The sequence below is a fragment of the Oryzias latipes genome, chromosome 7 (assembly GCF_002234675.1).
Source record: "Oryzias latipes chromosome 7, ASM223467v1".
Taxonomy (NCBI): Eukaryota; Metazoa; Chordata; class Actinopteri; order Beloniformes; family Adrianichthyidae; genus Oryzias; species Oryzias latipes.
Window position 1 is genome coordinate 2,305,342 of NC_019865.2, and position 20,479 is coordinate 2,325,820.

At 38.7% G+C, this 20,479-nt stretch overlaps 1 protein-coding gene across 6 annotated transcripts in view; it reads left to right on the forward strand.

The window, feature by feature from the left end:
- LOC101160162 (MICOS complex subunit mic25a-like) overlaps positions 1-20,479 on the forward strand; it is a 66,040-nt gene that overhangs the window by 18,210 nt on the left and 27,351 nt on the right. For 4 of the 6 annotated variants that reach the window (XR_002873500.1, XM_023956342.1, XM_023956341.1 and 1 more), the window contains exons 5-7: positions 311-334; positions 2,817-2,900; positions 12,098-12,168. Coding sequence is in view for 4 of the 6 variants with exons in the window: in XM_023956342.1 (XP_023812110.1) it covers positions 311-334; positions 2,817-2,900; positions 12,098-12,168 (179 nt within the window). In the remaining 2 variants the exon portion in view is untranslated. The remainder of the gene's footprint in view (positions 1-310; positions 335-2,816; positions 2,901-12,097; positions 12,169-20,479) is intronic. The other 2 variants (XR_002873501.1, XM_023956344.1) reach the window with 1 other exon arrangement.

The following is a 20,479-nucleotide window of genomic DNA, read 5'->3' on the forward strand; positions in this document are numbered from 1 at the left end:
ATGGCGTATACTTATATAGCGCTTTCTACCTTCTTTCGAAGGCCCAAAGCCCTTCACAGTCACAGTCCCATTCACCCATGCACACACACATTCACACACACATTCACACACTGACACTTTCAATGGAATTATTATTAGGCTCTCCTGGGCAGGAGGGTGGAGGTTTCTGCTGTGATTTTGTGGAGTCGCATGAAGCAGATGCCTGGGCAGGAGCTTTATCTTACTGTTTGTTGTGTTCTCTCCATCACCTTCATACTTCTTTCCTCTTCCTGCTTGGTCTTTCTTTCCTTCATTTTTACAACCTTTTCAGCTTGCTGAAGAAATGGAAGTGAGGGTAAGCTCAGTTACAAGTTAATGTGGTAACTTTACTGTCATAAAGAAGTAAAATAAATTTGTTCACTTTAGATTTATGTTATGGAAATTAATTTGGTTTAATCTGTCAGACAATCATGTTTTCTCATGTTCATACACATCATACATGCACAAACAAACATTGTTTTCAGCTTATCTTTTGCACATTCATTGGAAGAATTATATATTTTGTGTATTTTACATCATTTTTGCTGTACAGCAGGTTCTTTGCTGCTTTCATGCGTTCATGTTCCTCAACCTTCAATAATGGTTACTGCATTCTCATATTTGTTCCATTATTTATATTTATCATTTATTATTATATCTATTTTTTATTGTCAAGTGTGTCCTGTTGTAGCTTGTTTTCATGAACTTTATTAGTCGTTGTTCTTCTGTTTTTTAATCCTTTATAAAAATATAGTTTGTTTTCATACATGCACATGTTCATGAAACATTCATGTTGCAAGAGACTAGTCATCTGTATTTTGTTTGGAGGGTCAAATGTATTTATTTGTGTTTTGCATCAGTTTTCCATTGTGTGCACGTGCTTTGAAATTCTGAATGACTTCCAGTAGTCACATTTAAATTTAAATATATATTTTTCTAAAAATTTCGCAGTCAGTTGAAACCAAATCTTACGACCTCTTGAGACATTTACGTTCAAGTAAATCAAATCGTATCCGCTGTGCCATACTCTGTACATTTCAGTGAAACATTTGGTTTTCCTCAAAGCAGCGTTCAGATCATTGAGATCATGGCAGCAAATGGAAGAAATCAGTTAGTGACTGAAGGTAAAGAAAGTCCCTAACTCAATGTTTCCATGGGTTTATGTAGAAAATTTAAGGGTAGAAATCTGTCAGTTGACTATAATTTAACATCTGCACCGAGTTAACAAGTTTTTCAGGGGAAAATATGATGTATTTTGCTGCACAAAAACAAACATGAACACACAATATAAGTCTGAAGTAGTGACGGTTCCCCAGTTCTTCGAACTAAACTCCAGTGCAGGTTTTTTCCAACACTAGCTGCGTTTACATGGATAAAAGTAATCAGAGTAAACGCTTAATCAGAATGAAAATGCGTCATATAAACAGGCCGTTTGGAATTCTCTGACCCGATCAGACTCATTCGGATCAAAATGTCTTTCCGATGGGGATGAGAGGGTTATGCCGATTGTTGATCCGATCATGGTTCATTTAAACAGTTTATTCCGATTGTGGGTCACCACTGTTCTGGTTTAGGTCATGCGGAGACGGACTGCGATCCGGAGGAGGCTTTGGACCGCAGTCCGTCCGGCTTCTCTGTGTGAACGCGCTGCTGGGCTCAGGAGAACCATGTCTCCCGGTAGAACCGTGTCTCCAAGCAGAGGAGCAGCTTTAAGACGGTTTGTGAGCTAACGGAGGCGGCTTTTGAATGGAGACAAGCTGCACAGTCCTGAAAAACCGTGTAAACAATCCAGTGAATTCATGTTTCCAATTGTGTCCAGACAGAAAAAGGCTGATGGTATTCCCACATATCCTCCTGCAGCCAATATGCAGAATGCAGCATTGACATCATGGATTTTAAATGTTGTTGTTGGCACATATTAACCTACTCCTAACCCTTCTTCCGGGTCCGTTCCACACGGGTTAAACAAATTATGAGCGAACAGGCGCTTCATAATAATCATAACAATAATAAAATCACACTTCGAAGATCACCTCGCTCTATGCTGCAGCTTTGTCTGTTTACAACGGAACTCTCTATTTCTTATTCTATGGTCGTTTCCGGTATTTTAGACAGTTCTGCATATGTCAGAATGGATTATTCCGACCGAAAGTGTGGTGTATATAAATATATGTTATAATCTGATAAGGTTGTTCTGGGCCCATGTAAACAGTTCTGATCAAAGTTGTTTTGCACATTTAACCGCACCAACTGTCACCTGCAGTTTAAAATGCTAATAACAGCTTTTAAATGTGACAATTTAAGTCAGCAGCTTTTCCCGTCTCAATATTTGATTTGAGTAAGCATTAAAAGGTGTTTATAAATTTTAGGATTCAAATGCTGACTTTTGGCCTGTTTGGCTGAAACTGTCTAAAAACAGAAGATTGGACACAGATATTCTTGTAAGCAGGGAAGCTTAGCTGGGACACCTTTGGATGTTTTGGTACCATTCATTAATATTATAAATGTTGCACTTGTGTTTTAGCTGTAAAAGAACTCTAAAGACTTATAACAGGTCAGATTTGTACAGATCTCTCTTGAAAAAGAGATTTATCTCAATGGGACTTCTGGGTAAATCTTAGGTTAAATCAAAAATGAACTGCAGCACTGACTTCTGATTTAAAGTGTAAAACTTCTTGTCTTGTTTATCGTCATAAATGTCAGGTTTTAGAAAACAGCAAACAGCCGTAGGTGTGTAAAGTCCAGACTGTTGCTCTGATGTAACCCACGTCTCTCCTTGTGTTTGTGTCTCCTCGCAGGCTCTGCAGCTGCAAAAGAAAGACCTGCAGCTGAAAGCTCTGGAAGCCTTCTACCAGGAGCAGCTGGCACAGCTGGAGAAGAAGGTACCCCATCTCCACGATGATGGATTTATGCTTATGGTTTCCTGCAGGCTGAGCTCGCATAAATACAGCTTGGATTCCATGCAAACCAGTATAAACATCTACATATGCAGAGTTTTTCATTAATCTTCTAATCTGTTTTTCCCCCTTTTGGGGTCACGGGCTGCTGGAGCCTATCCCGGCCACTTGCAGGCGAAGTCGGGGGACACCCTGGACAGGTCGCCAGTCTGTCGCAGTTATTTTTTTTAGGAATTTTTGCACATTTCCTTTTGGCCATATTCTTACGGAGCCCAGAGAACATAAATATGATCTTTTCTCATAAGACATTTGAAGGATTAATGTCCAGACTGGGATTGTCACAGTAGTTTTAAAATCTCTCCTGCTTTAACATAAACTATTCACAGCTGGATTGGTGGTATCAGGAAGTTTAAAATGACAAGTAAATTAAGTTTTAATATTCAAGAACATCAGACTACAAACCTAGGTGACTTTATAGAATGGGATTATCAAACAAAAGTCGGACTCAATGAGGTCAGTCCAGCGTAATTTGTGGTTTGAGGATCTCCAGAGAGCCCTTTAAGCCCTTCTGTTTCCTTTCATCCTCAGTTTGACATTTGCCAGGTAGAAGTGTGGCTTCCAGTTCTTTGTCAGCCTCACCAAACGCCACACAAACACCGGCTTCTCTTGGGGGAGCTCTCTTCCATTCCTCAAAAGGAGACCTTTACAAAGTCTCAGACTGCGCTCTGTTTACAATGGCTGGTTCTAGTTCACTGGCGCTTGGGGCGTCGGGGCGAGATAGAGACGGCGGTAAGGGCAGCAGAGGGAGAACCATAACAGCAGAGTCACCGTCCATGTCGTGACACGATGCACCCCAGCTCTGATCATTACTTCATGCATTAATAAACGATTCTTGGAAAGTTCTAAGTAAACTTTTGGCGAAAAAACGGTGAGAGGGTGTGTGGATAAAGGTTTTAGGTCCACCAAGGGCTGCAAAAGTGGTGCCCGCTCAAAGAATAGACTTTTTTTTCTTTTTCTTGTTGGCTCAATCTTGAGTTGGGGATTTCGGAAACGAAGCATGTCCAATCCTGCCTGCCTGGCGTCCAGCCGGAAAAGAAACTGCAGATGGAGTTTGGCTTTTACTCAGCCGTTCACAAACGCACACTTGGACACATGTACAAAAAAAGCCTTTTGTTTAGCTAACCTTTTATTTCTCTGTGCCTTTTAGTTACAGAACAGATGCAGAGGATTGTGATAAAGGGAGGAGACTAATATGCCCCCAAAAATCTGATTGAGTCAATTGTTTTATTTAACCCTTAAGCATTCTTTCTGGTACCGTAACCCTTCAACTGTTGACACATTTAATGTAACTCCAAGGGTTTCGGACACAGAGAAGTGAAGTGCTTACGCCAATCCACATGAATCAGCTGATTTCTGTCGTGGAGAAAAGTTTCTTTGGATGTATGTGATGCCACACTTCAATAATGTAAACACTTTACAATTGTAAAGTGTTGCATATCGGTGCAAAGCCGATATGAAAAGCCACTTTTCTCTTATTTAGGATGAATACGTCAATCAGACGTGGGCAAACCTTTTGACTCCTGGGCCACGAAGGGTTCTAACATTTGACAGAAGGGCTGGACCAGGAGCAAATGTGTGGAGTGCTTTGGTAACTCATTATCAGTTCATTACGTATAAAGAATTAACATGGAATCTGGTTAAAAACACGCCTTCATTTAAACTGAATTTTAAAACACAATATTTTAGAGTTTTTATTTCAAAAATTTGGCTTTGGTTCCCATTGAGTGCCAGTTGCCCCAAAGGGGTTAATGTCCCTCAGAGGAAAACGCAAACTTAGAGAAATGCTGCGTAGATGTGGTGTTGAAATGATCGGAAAAATGACTGTCTGACTCCATAAACACACATAAACGTCAGAAAGGCAACACATTTTTAAGCACAACATAGATGCAAAATATCTTTCTATACCTTGGCAAAGTTTATTTGTAGTGCAGCATCTATGACACCAAAATTACAGGGAAAATAAAACATTAATAAGGATTATGAATATAATTTGTTCCATTTTGCCTGGCCAGATTAAATAGTTTAACTCATTTGATCGTAGTTTACCCACCCCTGGTGCAAATGGTCCAAGATTGATGGCATGTCAAGGTATGTGTGTTATGTAGGTGTCGCCGGCGACACCTCTGCTTTTAAAGGGTTAATCCCATGTTGATGGCCTGCAGAAAAGTTTGAAAAGAGCTCCGTCACAGGTCTGAGTGTCGGAGAACTGTTTGTCTGTAACAGGTTGGGTTTGCACAGTGAGTAGATGGCTGGCATTCGAGTGGCACAAGCTGTGTTTACTGTTGGGCTCAACGTGTTTGCAAGTAGACTTCTGTGAGTGTATGCTTATGCGAAGACAGTCAGAGGGAGATATTTTATGCATACATGATGTGTATTCAGGAACACACCCACCTTTATAGGAGGATTTTGAGTGTCTGCAGTCTTTGCGTGTTTGCACACTTCACTACGAATGCATTTGTTTTAACACCAGGAAATATTTTTGATGCCTAAACAGGACTGGCATTTCAAGAAAGTCATTTCAATTTAAGTATTACCTTAAAAATCTACTCATAAGACTGATTTTTAAGGAAAATCTATGGGCTAAAGTGGTCAAACGTCCTTTTCTACCTTAAAAGAATTATGCATCCATTGAATCCAACTTTAATATGTTATTGAAATGGAGACACATTCTCCCATAATTCCACCAGCATTTTTAAACATCTAAAAAAAAATGTCTTCCTCCCTTTTTCTTCATTCCTCTCCGGTGATCTTGACGTCTTTTTGACTTTTTCACACACATTCCTGTCATAATGAAGTGTATTTTGAAGCTGGTGGAAATAGAGCGTACAGAAGATAATAATCCTCCTCCAAGTCTGACAGGTTGCTTGACAGGCTGTCAAGGAGGCCTCTGTGTAGCATACCAGAAATGTCTGCACACTAAACACACATACGCTGCTTCATTCCAAATCAAGCCAATGCCAGTACCTCTGTGCCTTGCCAAACCAGGAGGTACTGGCCTTGTTGAAAAAGGGAATCCAAACCCCACGCACTTGTATCTCCATCACTTCAAAGAACTTTTTAAAGAGACCCTTTAAAACACGTACGTTAATCTAAAGTCAATAGGTTAACCGTAAGTCATGGTTTTTAAATAATAGGTAGTTATAAACAGCACTGGGACCCTTTGTGCTCACAATGTGACTCTTTAAACACACAACTGTCCTCTCAGTCCAAGTTTAGCAACATCACCCACACACATCTGAATCTATATTTGAACACACACACCCACACTGTCAACATTTGTATATGTGCGTTCCATACTCAGATATTTTAATCAGAACTCAGCTTTTATTTGAAAAACTTCCCTGTTCTGCTGTGTCAAACTCTCTCATGGAAATCATGTCCTCTGGGGTTCATGAAGACCTAGTGAAAGGTTAACACTTTCATCCTGGGGGGGCAAACTATCTCCTCAATATGCTGCAGCTTCAGATCAGCTTTTTAGTCTGGCTTGTTAGCAGGATTTCCACAGCGGCTGCACCTATCTGGAGATGAAGATACGAGTTTCATAATGACTTAATGTTGCTAAACATTGCTGAGTTGGGGCTGGCATTCCTGTTGCCTCATTATTTTTTGCTGTGCAAAGAACGCACTTATTAATTCCACTGCAGTGCTACAAAAAATCGCCACGAGTTCTTTCCTGCATCATTAATTGAAGAAAACACTGTTTACGTAAGAAGCCCTGTTAGACCAACAGATATTAAAAATGATCAGCTTGTGACAAAGTCGTCTGCTACGCTACATCGATTCTCCATGATGCTCTTGAGAAAAGCTCTTTAGATAAAAACACATTTATGGTTTTTAGATTATGTGGTTGAGAAAAAATGTAACATGGAGTTAATCCCACGATCTCCTGCTCCTAATGTAATGATGATGTGATGTTACTAAAGCCTTAGTCACAACTACCGTTATGGGTAGATACTCCAGGCAAAAAGTAGGCAAACCTGTACCAGGCACACAGGTGTCCTGCATGACATATCATGGTCGTAGACCGCTTGGTGAGATCAAAAATGCATTTCACAAGGTAAGTCCTGCTCAAGGAGCCTGTTAGTGCTGTTGGAGTGATAAGTGAACAGCCTGACTGTTAGAAATGAGGGAATTAGACAATCAGAGAGTCTCTTGTGTGGACGTCCTTTGGGCGTTTACGTATCAAAGTTGAATTTTTGAGAAACCATGTCCTCGAAAACAAAACAGGTTTTTAGATGTTGGCTTAAAACGGCATAATTAAAAAAATAACACACGGAACGCCTTAAAAGTACATCAAAAGATGTTTAGTGTGGGTCTTAAAGACTTTTAACTTGGTAACATTGATTTTGTAGGCTCAAAGGTTTTCTGTTTTACAGAAACTGTCACATTAAAAACAGTGTTTTCTGCAGAGCAAAAACAGCAAAATAGGATTTTCTACTTCAGTAAATGTTGGTCTTTTATCTTAAATGATTTAAAAAAGTTGTTGATGCATCTGTCATGAAAAGTGATGAGCCTTTACCAGGTAGCTCTTCCTCTGTGTTTAACAACCAAACCCTGTGAGGGAAGCAGCCCATCCAGGTCTCCAGCTTCCAGCTTTAGAAGCAAAACCAAAGGACAGGAGTCCAGTGCATCATCGCTCTGATGTTTCACTTTAAATACTGTTGTTCCATGGGTTCAGGTTGGCTGCAAAATATGTGGACAGGAGGGGGAAATGATTGTTGTCACAATCAGACGGAGAGTTTAAATCTATTTTGCTGCTGATGCATAATGGATGTATTATTGCACAGCTTTGCAATGCCTCTCGTAAGCACCTCAACTGTTGGGTATTAAATGTGGATCCAAAATGGCTAAATAATAAATGTAATTAAACATTCTCTGTCTTTGAAATCCTTTGCTAATGATCTGCATGTTTCCTCTTAAAAACCTGGTTGTGTAGATGTTTGTTTCCCCAAAAATGTCAACTAAACGTTATCATCTGCAGGGAAACAGAGAAATGTCTGTTCTGTTTGCTGCTTCCTTGATTTGGAAGCCACAAGGCAGACGACTAGTTTGACATATTATAGGAGAAAAGAGAGATTAAAGGAACCGAGGGTGAAAAAGTTTCTACAGTGTAGATAGTGATGGAATATAATGAGCAGACAGCAAAAAGGAAGGAGGCAATTAAAGGCTACAGGTGGCTTATTAGCTGCATTTCTGTGTGACACAGGTTTAGCAGCACTGAGTGCTGCCAGCCAGTTTAACTTTATGTTCAATTTTGGACTTTTTTGTTTTGTTTTTTTTCCATCTGACTTCAGCAATTCGTTTTATTGATCTTCCTGTAGGCTCTCTAAACCTATGAGGTGTAGAAATCATCAAAATTGAAATGTTTAAAGCAAAACTTCAAGGTTTTCATCTTTGCGCTGATATGTTTAAATAGAATCACATTTATGTTCAACAGGCTCATGAAAAGCAGACAGTTGTTGTTGACTTTCACTTTGTAGCAGATTTCTCTTATAGATTCGTCTGTTTCCAGGCAACTTTACTCCTAAAACGCCCACAGGTTTTTGTGTGTACTTTCCAGTATTAACATTTCTTTGAATTATCCTATAAAAAGATTGTAAAATAAATGACATTTTCTCAGACTTAAAAGTTCTGACGCAATTAGTCGAGCTGTCAATTGAGAAAATAATTATTTAGTTCTAAAAGTTTTTTTTTTTTGCTTTAATGCTCAAATATAACAGTTTTCTGAATTAAAGACATTCAAGACAAAAGGAGGTGTATATTTGTATAAACCCCTTTTGTATTTGAGGCTAAATTTCATTTATAATAATTGTATTTGCATAGGTTTCTTGTTATACCAGTCAGAAAAGAGAAGAGAGAAAAGAAGAGAGGGATGTTAGAGATGAGGGCTAATCATACAAAACGGATTATTTATTTATTTAAGATTCTTTAAAGTTCTTTTCCAGCCTCATCTTGCATTTTAAAGTCATAAAACCTCTAAGCGTAGCTACTTAAAGTCCCACTTTGAATTTTAAGGCTTTCCCAAAGTGTTAATTATGATGATGCCGTTTTAGCCAAAATCTAAAAGTCTTTGTCGCTGTTTTGGACATAGTTTCCGCAGAGCGGCAGGAGTTTATACAAATTCACCTCTCCGTTGGCACAAAGCAACCCAACCCCCCCAACCTTTCCCGTTGCTGAGAGCTCAAATCTTGTGATCCAGCTACGTCACAAATGCCATCTTTTTTAAACAACATTTTTTTTTCTGCTCCTGATTCACAACAATTTGAATAAAGAAATGTTCAGAGAGGCACTTTTACACTTAGTAATCTTTAAATATATATGTATATGTCGTCCGTTATTAGAAAAAACAAAAGATCTTGCTAAAAGCACCAGTTTCCTCGGAGTGCATCTTCAAGTCAGAAGGAGAGGCGGCAGCAGTCAGGAGACCAGTCCAACATGTGGAAAAGCTAAAACCCAAACTTCTGCTTATGTAACAGCTTCTAAATACTGAGGCACATCTTTGGACACCTGCAGAGCCGTGTGTGACTGAAGAGGCGTAAAAGCTTTCCTGAATGCAGCATTGAGGGAGCAGAGGAGGTGTGCTGAAGCAGGAGCGACATGTGGGCCCGTTCACCGCTCATGTGTGGAAATGCAGAAGCACTCGCAGTGAATGCCGCAGGTTCAGGACCATGTAAACATCATTTGATTCAACACTGTTACCATGGCAGCCGGATATGTTTTATTTCCTGCTGTAAGCAAGATAAGAGAACGAATAGCCTTAAAGAGGGACTTCCAGTTTTTACACACACCAGTGACATTCAGAATCCACACGCTGGAGCTGATCCTGACCTGTAAAGGGGTCCTCAAAGAAAACAAAAAGTCAAGAGCAAAGGGTTAATAGTTTGATCTCAGGAAACATTTCTGGTTTTTTAGCTTGTTTATTTATCTCTTCCTAAACTTAACGGCACACTTTCACAAACATTTCTAATCGAAAGGTTGATTCTTGGATCAAGAAGCATCGTGAAATCTCTGAAAGATTCCGGGATTTAAAGCGTCGATTCTCTAAATGTCAACTTCATGGCGGCGATAGGGATCCTAAAAGTAAATATGAACAAAAATAAGAAACTAAATGTTCGATGGAGAAGTCCGAGTCCATTAAAGGATTTCTGCGGAACGACTTTTTCTACATTTGAAGAAAAATCTTTAGGAAAAATAAAAAGAGCGTCAAATTCAATTATGGCGTTTGTTGCCAAGATTATGTGTCTGCATTAACTCACTGAAAACTAAAGCATACATCCTAAACATCTGATTCCTACTCATCCTAACAGAAAAGTCATTCAGAGCGAGGCTGATGCTTGATCTTGTTTGTTTTGTGCGTTTGCTCTAAAAAAAAACATGAGCTGAAGTGAGTCTAAGCATGAAAACCTTTATTCACAATGCAAATAAGAACGCTGACTGTCCTGCTGTATCCCAAGATGCTCAGGTGACGAGGAGGTGACATCGACACTTTCCTCTGGACCTGCAAAGTCCTCAGGTCACATCTATCCTTTAACCAGGAAAGAACATCTGTTGTTTTGGACTAATGGAAACATATTTTGGGAGTTTTCTTACAGTTGAACATTATGTTCACCTCCGGTGGAATTTCCTCAGAACTTCAAATGTAAACTGTTTCTTGGAATCAAAATGGGAAAAAAAAAAAGAATACAGATATTCTGTTTGTCTCCTGTATTGATTTTTATCCCTCAGCTTTTTGGCTCGTACTTTCTTTTTGTTTATTTTTCCATTTTCTGCATTCTGTCCGCTGTTTTTTGCCTCCTCCTCAAGATGGTTCCGTTTGCCGGGTAAATATTGGGAAAATACCGGATGCTGGAGGAGCAAAGCTGAGAAGATCAGCAGAGGAAAAAAAGGCTGCGGCGTCATGGATCAGATGGTCGCTGTATGCTAATATTTCTGCCGTCCTTCTCGAGTTTTAGACGTGTAAAGGTTGAGAGACAAATTCCCAAATGAGAAGAGTCCGTTAAAGGTTTTTTCTCATCTGTCATTTTTACAGACAATGAGAAGAAAAGTGAAGTCTATGATCACAATATAACCCAAAGCCGCAAAGGGTGGTGCTGTTCGTTAGGTTTCATCTACGACAAAACTTCAGCAAAAGGAGAAGCTGAGGTGAAACGGGAAGAGATGGTGCTACTTTCACGCCGAACCGGATTTGCTTGGAATATTTGTGTCCGCTGCCTCTCCTTTGACGCATGTAAAATTTGCTGCTCGTTGCTTGTCCAAAAATATGTTCCTTAACGTGACGCTCCTGATGCGTGTGGAAGGAGCTGCTGTCCAAAGTCTGTAGCCTCATGGCTACATGGAAGCATTGACTGCTAATGCATGGAAGACACGGATGACGTTGAGAGGTCAGGTCTATTTGTTTTGAAGAGCATCCGTAATCCCGCCTCCGTGTCTGGGTTCATGACATCATCCAGAGACTCTGCCAGTACGGGGAGCTTCACCCTCTGCTTTCCTTCGTTTGATGACCTGCTGTCCCGCTTTACTGATGGAGCCTTCATAATGAAAAAAAGGAAACAAATAGTGGACTTTTTTTTTCTGTTATTGTGTTGATCCAAAGAAGAAAAATATAAAGTTCAGGACTCCACCTGCTGGTCACACCAGCGCAGTTCCTGATTGGTTGACACAACGTAAATTCTTAACCTAAGTTCACCTAAGGTTTTTTGTGGCACTGCTGCAAAATCTCGTTAACTGTGAACTTATGTGAAGACTGCAAGGTCGTGGGTTTGAATCCTCAATCGGGTCATGTTTGGGGGGGGGTCAAATGCAGATAACAAATCTCACACTCGGTGGTTTGCAATTAATTAGAATTTACCTTTGACTTTTATTTGATCATTTGTTCAGAACGTTTGATGATGTGAGCAAATATGTCAGGGAGACTGAATCATTGTACTTATATTATAATGATTTTATGAATTATCTTCAATAGATGTTGTTTATCTATGTATTTGAATTATTTTTCCCTTAGTTTTATTGCTAAAATTGTCTGAAATAAACCAATCAATCAATATTCCTATAATGTATGTCGACTGAGAACAGAGATTGTTTTTAACGCTTTGTTTCTTTGTTTTTTTTTTTTCTTTTTTTAGAACTTGGAGAGATATGCAGAAAGCAAAGAGCAGTTCCACCAAGCTGCCTCCAAAACAGAAGCCAACATCAGGTGAGACACACAACTCATTCATAAGCAGAGATGGATTAAAAAAAAAAACATTTTTTAAGGTGCTTCAGGAAGTCGTCACTTTATCAGGAAGTTCCAGCGTGAAAAAGGTTTTCAGGAAACTGTGACGAACACACAAATGCACTCCAACATGCATTTTCTACTTGTAACAATTGCAAACCAATTTGTAGCTACAAAAGCAAGAAGTTATTATACCCTGCAGGCCTTCTTCCCCCCCCCCCCCCCCACTTAATTGAATGCCCGTAGCACTCTAATAAATAGCATAAGATAATAATCGTATATATTTTTGAAGCTGTAACCGCATATATTCTCTCGAGCATCTGACTTATGTGATAAACGTTTTAATTGGCTGCTTTAATTAAGCTGAAGTCAACAATAGCCTCTTTCCCCATTTTTGACTCTTTTACTGTGAGGCACAGCAGGAAAAAAGATGCCCAAATATGGAGTTATGTTCTCACAAAATATTCTCTTCCTGTTGGATGAGACGTCTCTAAAAAGGAAGAAAGATGTTTGTGGAAGAAAACAACTTAAAGTTTCTCATGCATGATGTAACATTTGATTTGATCAGTTCTTATTTATAAATGTGTATTAATATTTAGTAGAAAAGTTCTTTTTTTGCCCTCTATTATTAATTTATATTTATTAAAATCAAAATATTCTTGTAGCCAACACCATTTGTCTGTTTGCACATCTCTGTATAGATAAAAATATCTTTACATGTTGCTGCGGCAACGGTGAATATGTTTTAATAGGAGCAATTCAAGAGAAGAGCACACGGGTTTAAATCAAATTAAAAACAACAACTCTTTTCCTTTGAAGGTTAAACGGAGACGATCGTGGAAATCTTTGGTTTCTTTTGAATTTATTTTTTTCACCATAAATGCACCTCATTTTACTCATATCTTTTTAAAAAGTAATACATTGGGGAATTTTACTCTTTTTATGTTGATTAGAGGATTGTTTTTGTTTGTAGAAAGAGACATTTAAGTTTTAGTAAATCCTACAAGCCTTTTCTTTATTTTTTTATTTTTTACTCCAACCTAAAACATAATCTAGTTTTATCCAGACATCCGGAAATTTCTTGCTTTATCTACTGGATTTAGGCACCAGAAATATAACAAAACATTTTAGGTACATTTCTCATGATGAGGGTGAGGGGTTTTAATGAGTCTCAACTGATCTATATGTTGTAGCTCTGTGCTTGTTAATGTTATATTACCTGTTTCAATAATTGACAACAAACCAAAACATTGAGATCTACATCCCGGGGTTTTGTAGACTGATGCTTGTCATTCCAATAATTTAACAATCAGAATAACTTCATTAATATTTCATCAAAAGGCTTTGAGAAAGTAATGGACAGCTGACAGGTTTTTCTTTTAACCATAAGTAAAAAGACTATGAACCCTGTTGAGGTTGTCTAGTGTCTGCCTACTATAACCTGAACTCTGCAACTGTTGAATTTTTAAGTTCAACTTCAACATTTACATCTAGATTCCATACATACTTCAAGATTTAGATTCTCTGCTCTTTCTGCTTCAATATTCAAGTAAAAAAAAAAAAGTTCTAAAAACAGAACGCTGTTTTGTGACCCAATGATCAAGGGGTGGGCTGTTCGATCATCGTTGTGTCCTTGGGCCAGACACGTCACCCACCCTGCCTCCAGTGCGGCTCCACTGGTGTGTGAATGTCCCGGTGATGGTCAGAGGGGCCGTAGGTGCCCCGGGCAGCTGAGGTTACATCATCAGTTACCATCAAGTATGAATGGATCATGGAAACATTGTAAGAACTATATGAGCGTTTGGAAAAGTACAGATGAATCCAATCCATTATTATTATGATTAATGTAAGAGAAAAGGAGGTCAAAATGTGTGCAGGGACTAAGTGGATTATTATGAGTAATATACATTGATTTACCTTTGATAAAATGATTTAAAGTATTTTATACATTTAATATTTTTGAATGCTCTTCTTGGAGGTATCAATGTTTTTTAGACTAACCGCAGTTTATAAAATACAAAATAAAAAAACCCAAAATAAAATCTCAGGTTTTTTTTTGTTAAACCAAATTCTACTTCCTTTTTCATACATATACATTTTCCATCCTTTACTTTTACTAAGAAAATGTACAAATGACAGGATTTATTTGTCAAATACTATTTTATTTTAATATTCTAATACAAAGTTTCTATTTTAATATTCTTAATACATTTTGAAGCTGCTTAAAAAAATATTTACAAGTTTTTAACATTTATTTTAAAGCATAAATATTCATATTCTATCTAAATGATTCTATTGAGATAGAATATGAATGGACAACTGAAAAAAAACGTTAAAAATGTGGCGGGTGTTTTGTTAGCTGCTGCTAACTTTGAGCATCTCGTAAAGAGAAACGCGTCTCACAGTCAGCAGAGTCTCTGTTTCGGCTGTTGAAACATTTCTGTCGGACTCTCACTTTTGGTAGCTTCAGCCTTCCAACAGATTTTGCAGCCTGCAGTTTGTTGCTCCAAGTCTGAAGTGGCAAAACCGACCCAGTTCTACAAAACTGAAGAAAGGAAACAGGCTCCTCTCGGCTACATCTCATTTTAACGTCTGCATGTATCGACAAACAGATCGTCCGAACAACGGAAGCCCAAGAAAAGGACCGTGCTGGGGAAATAAAATCCAGATTCTCCCCCAAAAGAATCTTTCAAACAACAAATTTGAATTTATGGATAAAATCAATTTATCTCCCAAACCTTAGTTCAGGCCAAACATGATTTGGTTTGTGCCTTAAGTTGCTGCCTGTATTTATAAAAACCACCTTTTCCAGAGACTGGCAACAGAAATTTGATTATATTTATTTTTCTCCGCTATAAAACCATACATAGAAAAGTTTGAAGGGATGGTGTCTCATTTTTAAATCTTTAGACTCTGAGTAGACCTCACCATGGCTGCTGTTGTGTTTTTCAAGAGAATGAAATTTCCCTCAGTGCAGCCGCTGTAAAATTAGATATGGGTTTAATCGAGAAGCCCCTCGGGCTCCGCTGTCCATGTTATTCTGTGTTTGTACAAGGATGCGCCGCTGTGCGAGGGGAAAATGCACGTGGTGGTAATCCTCGGTTTAATCCCGGTCGGAAGTATTGAGATGCACCTGCAGCGCTGTGGCGTTTGGGGATGAGAGTCTGCCTGCCGGTGCGCCTGCGTACCTGTGAGAGTGGATGACGATAAGAGCAGAGTGGAAAACCTGTAGCACTTTGAAATGTCACCGCCAATGGGCCACACTTTGGGGGGGTTCAGTCTCTCCCCTGCCCCCCATCTTTTTTTTTTTGTTAAAGCCTCCAATTTATTTTTCCTATAGTGAAAGTTTACTACAAGATTTCTTAAAGTGCCTCTCAGTTGAGGAAATATTTTTCTGTTCACGTTTTGTTGGGAAGAAAAATTGGAGCAAACTTTGTTTTAAATGCGGCTTGTTAATATAATATGTAAAACATGGTTCATAGGTTAATGGACTGGTGTGATTCTGTGTGTGTGTGTGTGTGCGTGTGGTTGTGTAGGCCTGTGTCAGATTGGCGACCTGTCCGGGGTGCATCTGGGATAGGCTCCAGCAACCTTGTGACCCCTAAGGGATAAAGCAGGTTTAGAAGATTGATGAATTGACTTCTTTGTCGGGTGTAGCTCATTTATTTTCTTGAAACAGAACCGGATGTTGGTTATAATGAAGTGCAACAATAAAAAATGCCTCTGTGCAGATACATTTGTCTTTTCTTTTATTTCTAACTTGTCCTGTCCAACAGCTGAGCAAACAGATCAGGTCTTAACGCCTCTTGTGTTGGACAGATTTTACCGTTCCTGACTCACGCCCCACCCAGCTTTTGTGCTTAAAGCCAATTTTAATCAATGAAAAATGACTTCACCCCGATTCATGTCTAGACAACACCCAGGGTTTTTGCGTTTCCTGTTCTGCTGCTAAAAACATTTTCCTGCTGCTTTTTGTGCAGAAGATGCTTTTTGATAAAACATCCTCTCAGATCCTGTTTCTATTTAAACAGTACTGATAATTTTTTAGATTTTCATTGTGACAGTTTACATGTTTGTGAGAAATGGTGAGATTCAACTTCATACTTATAACATACTTTGTCCACCACAAAAGAGAATCTCCATAAATGATAAAGTTGTTTACTGAACGACTGTTTTCCCCTTATTTATGTCAATTTATCGACTCCGTAGTCCGCAAAACCAGCCACATAAACTCTGTCTCTGACTCAAACGAATGATCTAATCTCTTCAACTGACTTTACAGAAAGTCTGAAAAACTTTAGAGAACCATGACTCACAGTTTTCAGTCGTTTGACCTGTGAGACCTGCCTGAAGGCCACAGAAGTGTTTCAAGACAGACAGACAGAAAATCCAACAGCTTTTCAATCACCTTCTAAAATAAAATAAAAATATGAAGAGAAACTTTTGTTAGATTTTGGTTCCGGTGACCTTGATGGAGAAAACCCTCACTCCAGAAAAGGAATGGTAATAAAAGTAGGATCAAAAGGAACAAAGGGAATACGTTCTAAAAATCCCTGGGGATTATAGAAACACTAAGGGTGTGTCAATAATAATAACTTTATTTGTATAGCACCTTTCCAGATAAAAATCACAAAGTGCTTCACAGTACAACACGATAAAACAACAGTAAAACACAGTAAAAACACATGTTAAAAAGAAATTAAGAAAAAGCTATTTTAAAAAGATATGTTTTTAGCTGCTTTTTAAAAGAAAACACTGAGTCCACAGATCTGAGGCTGAGAGGAAGAGAGTTCCAGAGGGATGGGGCCACCGTGGCAAAGGCTCTGTCTCCTTTAGTTTTTAAACGGGTTCTCTTAACAGCCAGCAGACCCTGGTCACATGATAAAAGCACAAAATAAGACTAATTTACATAAATATATATAAAAAAATGTAAATAACAGTGAATACGATGAAATAAAAAAAAGCCTTCATAAACTAAACAATAGGGATTACAATTTATTAGATTAAATAGATTCATCAGATAAAAACAATGGTAAAATGAACCTATAACGTATAGAAAAAAGGCCTTAAATGTAAAGGATAATGGCTACAGAGGTTTCCATTATCACAAATTAATGGACGACGTGGAAACCTGGACTCCGCTTTGTGTCGGACTGGTCTGCTAACTTCCGTTATACCATGGTCGGGGTGAATACTCGATTCTGATTGGCTGCTGGGTGCGGAGTAAAACGTGATAATCCACAGTGATGACGCACACCTGACGCACTTCGTGGAAGCCGGAACTGTCTGACACGAATTTCTGATAATGCACACTTCGTCGGCCACTATCCCTTACATAATGGACACCTCGCTTATGCCATGGGCAATTACAAAAGAAATGTGTATTCAGTCAATTTTTTTAGTACTTTCATCTTGTTTTTTTTGTAACTGAAATCTCTTTTTTACATAAAGCAGATAATTTGATACTCAGTGCAACGCTTCATGGTAAGGGCCTCGACTGCAGCGGCAAAGGAAGGTGATATGCTGGTTGTCATGATGATGGTTTTCAACTCCAGACAAATGCTTTTTTAAATAAAAGTTATATGTGGAAGGTTGGACTTTTTGTTTTGTATTTTTGAGCAAGTCTCATCATCGGAAAAGTCCAACAGATTTCTAAAAATGATAAAAGGAGACAACCTTTATAGTGTGCTGGAGCGATTTATTGACTGATGAAGTGATTTCTGTCTGCGATTTGCTCCAAGCAGCTTATTTAGTCTCATTTTACCTGACAGACTTCATCAATCTGCACAATTTCACACTAAAAGCAAACATGGGAGCCTTTTAGGTCCTTTATATTTGTGTGGGAAACTCTCTCTACTCAAGTGTTCAAACGAGTCCAAAGCTGTGTCCGAATTCCCGCCCTAACCACTAGGGGTGTAACGATACCCGTAGTTGAACTGAACAGTTTCGGTACGGCACTTTCGGTTCGGTTCGTTTTTTTTTTTCCTTGCATGTGCATTGTAACGACCCAGCTGTTTGTCACTTCTAGCGGGGAAACGAGAGCCGAGCTGTGAATTAAATCGCTGCGTTGACTGTCATTGTCCAAGTCTCCCTGCTCCACACACCCTGAAACGGTTTTAGAAAGGGAAAGGTGGACAGAAAAGGCAATTACTCCATCTCCTTTCTGGCATTAAGATTCATTTATTAAGACCATACACGAACAGCGTAACAACATGAACCTCACTTCTCTTCATAGCTCTCTCAGTCAGTGATGGTGAAGAATTCAACACACAAGATTTCCCACTTCCCATGAGTCTTAGTGGCTATAGGCGGGGCTAACCCCCAGGTAGCCACTGTATTAACTTTGCACTGAGCCAGAAGGAATGTTAGCTGTAAGTTTCCTCTTAGACGCCATTATGTGACGGACAGTTAGCATGTCAACATATGGCTAATGCAGACGCCAGGCCAGAGATGAGGACCCCCCCATCTCCTTACGCTCTCCTGTGGCTCTGTTGTTAGCATCCATGAAGGGAAAAGACAATTGGATAAGTCCAATGCTGTCTGTCGACATTATTACACAAATATAGCGTATGCCACAGTAACACATCTAATCTGTTAACAAACTTAAAACGGCATCACCAACTGTAATTATCGGGTCTACAAGAAAAATAATGTGCGTGTTCAAATGTTTTTTTTTTTCAGGCCAATATTAAGTATCCAAAGTTTTTGGTTCCCTTGCAGCTAATAATTTTTCTTATTTTATTAAGCAGATCACCTACAGAGGTCAATTTTAATTTTAATTATTGTTATGTAAAACCAATAAGTGCATATGGTGTTAGTAAGTAGTTTTTTTATGCCTTAGGTACCGAAAATATACCAAAAATAGATAGATGGATAAAAACTTTATCAATCTCCCAAGGGAGAAATTCAGGTGTCCGGCAGCAAAACACGCACAATAAATAACAATAAAATAATAGTTCATAAAATAGCAGTTCATATCAGGCTAATTTGTTAAACAGCCGTACCGAACCGAAATGTATACCAAACCGAGCCCTATGAAATTCTGAATCGAACCAAATTGACATTTGAGAGTAACTACTAAAAGACTATGTAGTGTGGCACGATGTAGTGCCCTAAATTTTAAAAGCATTCTCATGTTTTGCGACAGTTATTTATAAGTCCACTGTCTCCTGAAGAAGAAAACGTTGGTGGTTCATTGAAAAAATACATTTTAATACATTTTTTGGGCAAAGATTGTTCTAACGCAATGCATTGTGGTCTATATTCGCCAATCTAGTGAGCATTGATGCACACTGGGTTTTCGCAGAGACTTCTGGGAAATTTCTAGGGCACTGGATTTTGGAATTGCAGATTCGGACAGCACTAAAAAAATGGAGAACGTACTATATAGTGAGTGGGGAAGGAATTCTGACACTACCCAAGACCAGCTGTTCACACCATAATTTAAGGCAGTTCAACTACACCAGCTGTCTGTTCCAGTGCTGCTGAAACGTGCCTTAATAACCATCCTTTGTCAGCGGAGACTGCTGCTGCTGCTGCGATCAAGCACTGAAACCTCTGGAAACGTCGGCAAATCAAGTCCAGCGCTTGCAGCAAAAGAACTACTCTCCTTTTCTGTCCTGCCAGAAAGAAGGCGCGTCTGCTTCTGTCAAATTATACTGTTTGAAAGCAGAAGTCAGAGACGTGCTCAGCATGCCTCCAAAGTCCATGTGGATGAAGGAAAACGGCGTGTACTTTACAATGTGGAGGCGTGTCAGGACAGTCAGAGAGTTTCTCCATTTCATCAATTAAAAGCATCAATGGATTCTTGTTCTGCTTTGATGTAATTAAGTCCCATTGCTTTGTTCATCATGATTCCTCTGAATGTCATTTTACATAATTTCAGAAGTGCTGTTTGGGAAAAAAGGGGGTAAAACTATTTCACCAGCTGTCTATTTTTATAACACGAATTGGAAGAAAGACTTTAAACATGAACAGTTTGATTCCATAAGATGTTGATTTTGTTACGTAAGAAAATACAGCTTTTTTTTTTGTATTTTCTATTTTTCAGAGTTTTTGAAGAATGAAGGCACCACATAAATAACCACATTTGGACAAATAAATAAAAACATTTTGTTCATTCCTTATTCGATTTTTGAGCTTAAAACGTAAGAAGATTGGTGTGTTCAAAAAATAATTTTGCAATTGAAAATGCACTTGAAACTCAAAAATACATAAAATCAAAACTATTTTCAGAGAAAGAAAGAGAAATTCTCTCTCTTTTGCCCTTGAAACAAAGCAGGACACTGCGTTA